Source organism: Rhodamnia argentea, chromosome 5, assembly GCF_020921035.1.
Source record: "Rhodamnia argentea isolate NSW1041297 chromosome 5, ASM2092103v1, whole genome shotgun sequence".
Lineage (NCBI taxonomy): Eukaryota > Viridiplantae > Streptophyta > Magnoliopsida > Myrtales > Myrtaceae > Rhodamnia > Rhodamnia argentea.
Genome location: NC_063154.1, coordinates 2,105,585 through 2,114,390, shown reverse-complemented (window position 1 = coordinate 2,114,390; position 8,806 = coordinate 2,105,585). Strand labels below are relative to the sequence as shown.

Below are 8,806 nucleotides of genomic sequence, written 5' to 3'. Positions count from 1 at the left end.
CCACAGGACTTTTTCATTCATAGCAACAAAGGCGTACCTGTACAACAGTAGAAGTTGGGAACGACCGGTTGAGAAGTTGGGAGTTTCCGCCATTATCCAACCGCACAAATCCAAAAATGAACCTTCTGTGGTGTCGCCATGCATTTTCTTGTTTCCTTACAGTTCATGCATCCATGCACCTGAGTTCAACCAACAACTCATCTCACATGCCTGCCAGTTCTTGTTGCTGCGAAGATCAATCACTTCCCTGTCTCGAATTTTTTCGCCAACGTCGAAACCTGCAGCTTGTCTACCCCCATCTTCCCACGTCGGAATGATATCGCGCCATCTCCTTAATTAGTCGAATTTGTTCTTCATGCTCTTGTTTCTGACATTCAACGCACGAGTACTAGGGCCCTCGTTGCTGAGAGCAACAGCTTGTTTCGATTCCACCGGTGATGTCGCCGTGTGCTTGTCTCGGCAAAGGAAGCACTGCGAATGGCGGCAATGTGCGAAAGAAGAGAATGCACGGAGGGTGATTGAAAAGAATGCCGTTTGTCAACAACAGATAAAAGGTGTACCTTGAAAGGCGTGGCGGGGTTCTGAGTTTCGACGATGTCATCCTTGGGGAAAATTCGGCATCATCTAATAGGACCGGTCATCTGCGCCAATGTTACTGGGCAGTACGCGTTTATTGGGAGTGTGGATGACCCTTTCAGGCGGAACTATCCGGTGTTCATGAGGCAATTCATCTGTATCACCTTTGCCTATCTCACCATCCGATTGATCCTCAGGCCTTTGAGGCAACCTCGATTCGTTTGCAGTATCTTGGTAAGTTCGTGCCGCTTCAGTCCTTTTCTCTATCTCGCCATATCCCAGTCTCCGTTCTTGCTGAACAATAATCAATCACGGTGTGAAAAAGTTGGACGGATCGGAAATGATAATATGTCATGCATCATTTGAGAAGCAAGCCAATCATCTAATGTGCTCTGATCTTATTGGTAACTTCAAAAAATGCAGTTGATTATGTGTTGTGGCTATTAGATTTTATGCGGCAATGGACATGTTTACATGGTCGTGTGATTTTTTTTTCCAGGCAGGCATTGCGGTGAACGCCATAATCAGGGGGGATTACAAGTACTTCGTGACAATCCCAAAAGAAGAACTTATGTTGGCGAGGACAGTAGGTGCTCTCGGCACGACTTACCTCCTATTCCTAACCTCAGTGAAAGCGGACATAACCGCCATCCACCGAACGATGAGAAGCGCCTCGATCATAGGCTCGTCGAGCGTGTTGATGCCTTTCGTCATGACCGCACTCGTGGCTCATAAACTTACCCTCCCCGGAATGAAAACCCCGGCCGCCCAACCCATGTTCATAATTGGGCTGAGCTTAACGCGATTCCCTAATGTCGTCCACGCTTTCAACGAGCTCAACATGACGACTTCCGATTTAGGACAGCTTGCGGTGTCCTGTTCCGTGGTCAGTGAAGCAATCGTGTGGCTGTTTATGTTCCTGGGGGCATACGTCATAAAACCAAGTTTTTTACTTTACACAGTTTTAACATCCGCAGCGTTCCTCTTGCTCATATTCGGGATTGTTCGGCCAGTGATCATGTTGATTATTGAGAAGGTGCCGGAAAGGAAACCCGTGAGCGAGATCTATATCTCGTCCATCTTAGTCGTAGCTTTGGTCATGGCAGCTCTGACGGACATGATAGGCTCGATAAACTTCGGAGTCATGATGCTCGGGCTAGTGATCCCAAACGGGCCGCCGCTGGGAGCGACCTTAAGCGAAAAGATCGAGCTAGTCACCTTGGAGATTTTGATGCCGATGTTCTATGTTGTCATCGGGTTCAACATAGACGTTAGTTTGGTAGATTGGAAGGTCTCCCGAGAGATCCTCCTCATAGTCCTAATGAATACTCTGCTGAAGATTGTCGGAGCTCTGGTGGCTGCGTTGTGCTGCAAACTAAGGCTTCAACATTCAGTCTTGCTTGGCCTCATGTTGGGCATTAAGGGTCCGTACGACGTATATCTCCTCAACCGCTGGCTTGTACAGGTGGCATCGCATATATATCACCTATATATTCCTCTACCATTAGCTATTAATCAGCATATATCTGTCATTTTAGTGCAATTACACGAGACTACAATAGTTATTATGGGAGCAAATCTATTTCACTTCGAAATTGTGCGTAGGATTCGCTTCATTTACTGTAGGCATTCTGTCGTAGACATCCTATGCAACTTGCAATTTTGATGTCTATTTATTGTGAGGTACAATTCTTTGAAATCCCTTGCTTGAATTTAGTATATGTTGACCCCATGCCCTAATTATATCTACTCGGAAATGCAGGACATAGACAGGAAAGCTTACACAGTGACGGTGTTATCCCAAGTGGCAATTACCGCGGTCTTGACGCCTTTGATAGACGTTTTCTATAACCCTCACAGAAGATTGAGTGAGTCTGTGAGAAAATCAAGAAGATCTATGCAGACACACCCGAGCAACGTAGAGTTACGGATTCTCTGTTGCATTCACAGTGAAGATGACGTCCCGGGCATCATTTCTCTTCTCGAAGCCTCAAACCCTACAGGCGCTAGTCCGATCTGCGCCTATGCCGTCCACCTGAACGAGCTCGTCGGCCGTGCGACACCGTTCATCGTCCCCTACAACAGGCAGATGAGAAGAACGCCGTCCAAAATATCTTTCCACATAATGCGTGCTTTGGACAACTACTCTACCAACTCGAATCACTTAGTGAAGGTCAAACCCTACATGGCGATCGCAGCATATAAGACAATGCACGAGTACATCTGTCGGCTCGCTCAAGATGAACTCGTGCCTCTCATTGTGCTCCCCTTCCACGGAAGCCAAGAAATGTCAAACGCCACGAAGGCCGTCGCCTTACGGAATCTAGCTGAAAAGATACAAGCTTACGCTCCGTGCACGATTGGAACGTTGGTAGACACGGGCATGCACCATCGCACGAACAAATCGACCACATTTTCATGTAGGGTCGGTGTAATATTCGTCGGCGGGAGCGACGACCGGGAGGCCTTGGCATTGGCTTTCCGCATGGTTGGACGCCCCAATGTGAGAGTCACGGTGGTCCATATCATTGTCCAGGATGTTGGCAAAGATATCGACGAGATCATGCAGGAGAAGATTGACAACGGGCTTATCGAGGTCTTTAGGGCGAAGGCCGACGCCGATCCGTGCTCCACATACCGTCAGGTCGTGGTGGAAGATTCCGAGCAAGCGATGGGCGAAATTCAAGGTTTGAAGAACAAGTTTAGTCTCGTGTTGGTGGGACAAAAGAGAGGGACAGGCACTGTGTTCCCGGAGGAAACGATGTTGAACTGGTCCGACAATCCAGAGCTAGGAGTGATTGGTGATCTAGTTGCATCTTCCGATTTCAGAGGAGAGACGACGTCGGTGTTGGTGATGCACCATCACGGGGATCCTAAGGTCCCCTTCCGCGATCCTTCAATGGAACGTGAACGAGACTATCTTCTCAGAAGAAGTGTGTGTTGAGGGAAAAAGAACAGATTATAGCACGAGTTTCTTCTTTTTTCCTTTTTTTTTTAGTAAATTTTTTATTTTGATGTCACAGTAGGGCCTCCTTGACAAAGAGGACGGATTAAATAGGATCCACGTCAACATATTATATGAAGTCTTCAAGGTGTAAATTAAAAGCGCGACGTTCTAGTTTTCTCGACATTTTTCCCGACCCTCGGGGAAAAAATCCTTTGATCCTAAATCCTTTCCTTGCTTTTCAGACAATCGAGAGAGACCCAAAAAGGAATGAGGAACGGATCGTGAATGGTACCTTGGTGTATCATTTCTGCTAACTACTTCTTCGGAAACTAGTGAATGAACCTATTTGATGCAAGTGGTTATTAAAACAATACTGTTGAAATTCATTGAAATGCTGAATAAAGTTTTTGTTGGCTCTGTCGTATTCCTATCTTGCACTAATTTTTCTGATGTTGGCTAAATTAATTGAAATTAATATTTACCATGTAACGGGATTAGTCTATTGAAGTGAGATATACATATTCTTGATTAGTTTAATGTGGGCTTGCTAGTGTGGGCCAAATTGGGCCCGGGCCATTATGAGAGGACCTGTAGCTCAAAACTCTATAAAAATGGCTCGAGTTCCTCTTCTAACCCTCTTATGCACAAATTATCTCATATAGGGAAAAACGCACTCGTTCATGAGCGCATCCTCAATTGGCCAATGTTCCTACGAGGAAAATATATTGGAAGCATTTGAGTTCCGAATCGTCGCCGTTCCACAAATCATGTGCGCAAATCCCTTTTGCTTTATCATAAAATGTTTTGAATTATGGTTATGGAGTTCCTCGGGTGTGCCACTTTCGCGGCCTACATATCTTTCTTTGCGCAATCACATTGTGAATATGTAAAAGAACAGATAACTTTATAGACATGAAATCTGGTACATTACCTATTTCAAGAGATGAGGCCTCTTCGTGAAGTAAACGCACAATAGACAAGGAGATTCTAGGCATAATCAATTTCAATAGAAGTATAATCCCAATTATGCAAATAAATGTAACGAAACTACAGGTTAAATAAACAGCTTACTTCACCCAAAAGAGAAAAAAAACTACGGGTTAATGTCGCGACCTAAAAAATAAACAAGTTAATTTTCGGGCTAATGGATTATCGGGTTAATTAATTAACTAACCTAACTCGGACTCTCCCAAGTCCATACCAAATCGCAACTTAAGGTTCAAATAATTAACATGCAATGTGTTTTGAATTTGGAGTCGCCACTAATCATTTTCGGTAGGTTGATTAGAAACCTAAATAAAATAGCGGGAGAAGACTATCTTATTTCCGCGAACCGTAGATTTTGAATTCGGGGATTTGGTTACGCTAGATTACTCTAACGCCCTGTCGGTACCATTTTCATGAAAAATATTTGATTTGGCAATTTTGATGGATTTTACTTGAAATTCAAAGATGCAATTTTTTGATTTTTTCTTCTTTTTTATGGGGATGTAAAACATTGAACTTTGTACGATATACACCATGGGTGATTTAGAAAGAAAGAAAACGCAGCCAATCACGAGTATTTACAAAAATAAATTAACATGTAATAATGCTAAATTTTGGGACACGTGACATGTCTAAAATAAACAAACAAATGTTCACACCAAACGATTACATTTTTGTAGATCGAGATGGAAAGGGTTACCTTCTATTACACAAAATCTTACTCACGTACACGTTATGGCTTCCTTCAAGATCTCGGAGTTGGAAGAACGTGGCTATCGTCGAAAAAAGGCAAGCGAGTGGCGTTGTTGGATGGCGAGAGGCGAAGTACGTGCCGGGACTCGTCGAAGATGATGCTCGACTAAAACTCTTTTCTTCACTCTCAAATTTTCTCTTACGATTTTTCTCAAGAACTCTCTTTTTTCCTCTCTAAAGAATTTCTCTCACAAATTCTCTCAATTCTCTTCCACTCTAAAACTCTCTCAATTCTCTTTCACTCTCCCCCTAAAACTCTTCTCAAGAGCTCTCTTTTATAGGCAAAGTTCTCCATCCTTCATTCTTCATCTTCACTTCTTCACCTTCCATTTTCATCTTCTCTTCTTCATCTTCATTTCTTCACCTTCCATTTTCATCTTCCCTTCTTCATATTCATCTTCTCTTCTTCATCTTCCCTTCACCATCTTCCTTTCATTATCTTCTCTTCTTTATCTTCTCTTCACCATCTTCCTTTCATTATCTTCTCTTCTTTATCTTCTCTTCACCATCTTCCTTTCATTATCTTCTCTTCACCATCTTCCTTTCTCCATCTTCTTTTGGTATTTGCAATGCAGTCCCCGAAGTTTCAAGTATTTGCAATACGGTCCCCGAAGTTTTAAGTATTTGCAATACAGTCCCTGAAGTTTCAAATCTTCTCGGTGTATTTTTCCATCCCGTGCCTAGTCTAGACGCATGCTAAAATTAAGTGTTCTGCTTGCCCAATTATATGCCAATGCAATGTACGCTAAAAATAAATATGTGAGATGATTTTTTTATAATTTTTATGCAAAAAATAGATTAGTCAAAATTTAGGCGTCAACAGCTGCCCCTCTTTGAGTGGAGGCTCGTAGAGGTTCCGCTCAAAGACAAAATTGAACCCTAAATTTTGACAAAGGCAAATGATGAATGAACTTTTTGGCGGGAGTTTTAATCCCATTTTTTATGTAATGAAGTGATGCATGATATGCAAGATCGTAAATAACATGTGTCATAATTCCTCTTTTCCATGTTAGAGAAACCTGCACATGGATCGCATACAAGAATACCTGTTTTACCAAATTTCTCGTAAGCTAATGGTTCTCTTAATTTCCAAGTTTCTTTTTGCGGATGCAAGGATTTTAAGGTATCGGTGCCTTATACGTTACCAGAGGCTTCTTTCAGGTGCGAGACAGCGCAAAATATGTGTGTCGTTTGAGATCGCAAGAGCTACGTCGTTGTGAGTTGAAAGAAGTGGAATCAAGTTCACAAGAGCTACGTCGTTGTGAGTTGATTAAATGTTGAAATCGCCGGTGCATATGTCTTCACGATTCGACAAAGGGGAAACAAAATCATAAGAGCTACGTCATTATGATTTGGTTTGGATCAAAACCATGGGTGCTTATGTCTTCATGATTTGATAAAGGAGCCGAAAATCATAGGAGCTATGCCATTATGATTTGATAAGATGTCAAGATCGCCAGTGCATATGTCTTCACGACACGATAGAAGAGGCGTATTGCCCGAATTGAACAATATTTGATAGGAGCACCATCGAATAGAATTGATAAGTACAAAAGGGGCATATTGCCTGAATTGAATCATAACAACTATCATCAGAAGAGTTGTTAATTTGAAAAGGGGTTTAGAAAACTTACCCGGGTTCTCCAAACGATTAATCAAGGAACGAAACAGATTGCTCGTATCGTACCTGGTAGGCATTTGCCAAAGAAAACTTGCTCATTCAATAATCCTTGGATGAATTTCGAGACCTTGGGAGGGAACTCGAACATCGGGAATGTATTACCTATCATAGAATGTCGGAGGTAACACACACAAAAATGCAATCACTCATACTATGGTTCATGCATAACCATTCCGTCAAGTTTGCATTACCAATTTTGTCCAGGGAGGTTCTCACATTACGAATACCTCGAATGTGAACCGAATGGGGGGACTTCGATCCGAAAGGGCTTTCTCTCACTCTCGAGAAAAGCTATTTATCCCGTCTGCAGGATTTAAGAGAAATCACTCAATCTTTCCATCATCGCATTCGATAAGGATCCAAGTAATCTCGCAATTGATACGACCGAGCCGATCTGGAGGTCTTGATTAGGACCGTAATGAGGGCTAGGTCAAAGGTTTACAAAGAGGACTCTAATTGAGTCAAGGTTGCTGAAATGAATTTCTTCATCATCCGCTCCGGATTTACAAATCAAGAATCCTGCAAAAATGAGAGAGAAATAATCTTGCTCGAACCTCTTCAAGCGATGCTTAAAATAATTGAGCCCTACATTAACTCAAGTGCCCTAGTCAGAAGAGACTTTGGAGGGTTATAACGTAGGCTAGGATTGGGGACCGAGGAACGAAAAGGCTCGTTTTGGCTCAGAAATTAAATGAGAAGGGGCTTGACGTTGGTGATCATCGCCGACTAGTCACCGATCTTGGTCTTCCGGAAATGTCTTGAGAAAGAATACCATCATTAAATGAGGGATGGTAGTTTTCTACTGAAAATTGCACTTTGCAAACTGATTTATTGGGGAGTCTTCTTCACAACAAGTGTCTGTCAAGGATTTGCAAGAGACACAATGCAAACATGTACATGGAATTTACAACTTAACATGCAAAAATGTACATTCAAAATTCAGAAGTACTTTACAAATGAATGTGCATTGGCCTTACTTTTGGTAGGCACTTTGCTTTTCCTATGCTTGAAATTTTCATATGAGATCGCTCTTTGCTTTTCTTACTCCCGACTCTCATTTTTCTTTTTTTCGAGAAGAGATTTCTTTTCCTTTTTCTTTGAGAGCTCTTCGACATCTCTTTATTTTGCCTTTTTTTTTGTGTTTTTTTTTTTTTTTGAGAGCGGGCCCTTCTCCTTTAAGCTGAGTTTGCCTCTCCTTTTTTTTTTTTTACAATCCCATGATTTTGAACCAGGAATTACAACAAACATAAACATTTACAAAGAAAAATTATGTAAACATAAAAAATCTAGCATACAAGAAATGAGTCCATTCGGGAATTTTCCGTTGGCCCGACCATCTCCAATTCTAATCCTTGGGAAAATGCTATCTTCGTCTTTGGAATGAGCAAATGATCACCAACGGGGGTTTAAGAAATGAATTTGCAGGCTCAAGTGGGCTATGCAAAGAATGAAGTGTATAGGATAGAGAAGTGAATGCTCTTCATCATCCTAAGGCACTTGAACTAAAATTCGAGTATAAATGCAAAAAAACACCCGAAGATTAATGTTAGTCCGAGCAAGAAAATTTCTAACCATTTACCTCGTGTTGCTTGCTAGAATTAACCCGTCCTGGACCCCGATGTGGGGTGGTTCTTGACAGGGTAAAGAAATGAAACCACCGCTCAAAAGGGGTAATCAATGGATCACCCGTAGTGTTTGGGATAGAGAACCGAATGCCTCTGTCATTTCGGCTATCGTACCTTTTGCAAGAAAACCTTTTACCTTGTGAAATGCGGAACTTAGCCACCGTTCAACTCTCCCGAAAAAATGGGACGTGTTTGGGAAAGGATTGCCTTTCATCATCCCGCCTTGCCCCATTCTAT

At 42.2% G+C, this 8,806-nt stretch overlaps 1 protein-coding gene across 1 annotated transcript; it reads left to right on the top strand.

Moving 5' to 3' along the window:
• The first annotated feature begins 594 nt into the window (after window positions 1–594).
• On the top strand, window positions 595–3,534 carry LOC115731521 (cation/H(+) antiporter 15-like). The gene is made up of 3 exons (XM_030662188.2): window positions 595–810; window positions 1,076–2,041; window positions 2,339–3,534. Exons 1-3 carry the CDS (start codon window positions 595–597, stop codon window positions 3,518–3,520), a joined length of 2,364 nt encoding a protein of 787 aa, XP_030518048.1. The 3' UTR covers window positions 3,521–3,534.
• Window positions 3,535–8,806: the final 5,272 nt, after the last annotated feature.

Excerpts from the sequence above, each read along its gene's own strand:
- LOC115731521 (XM_030662188.2), top strand. The coding sequence starts at position 595 with ATGTCATCCTTGGGGAAAATTCGGCATCATCTAATAGGACCGGTCATC. Across the intron at positions 811-1,075 it reads GATTCGTTTGCAGTATCTTG|GCAGGCATTGCGGTGAACGC; the intron begins GTAAGTTCGTGC and ends TTTTTTTTCCAG. Across the intron at positions 2,042-2,338 it reads TCAACCGCTGGCTTGTACAG|GACATAGACAGGAAAGCTTA; the intron begins GTGGCATCGCAT and ends TCGGAAATGCAG.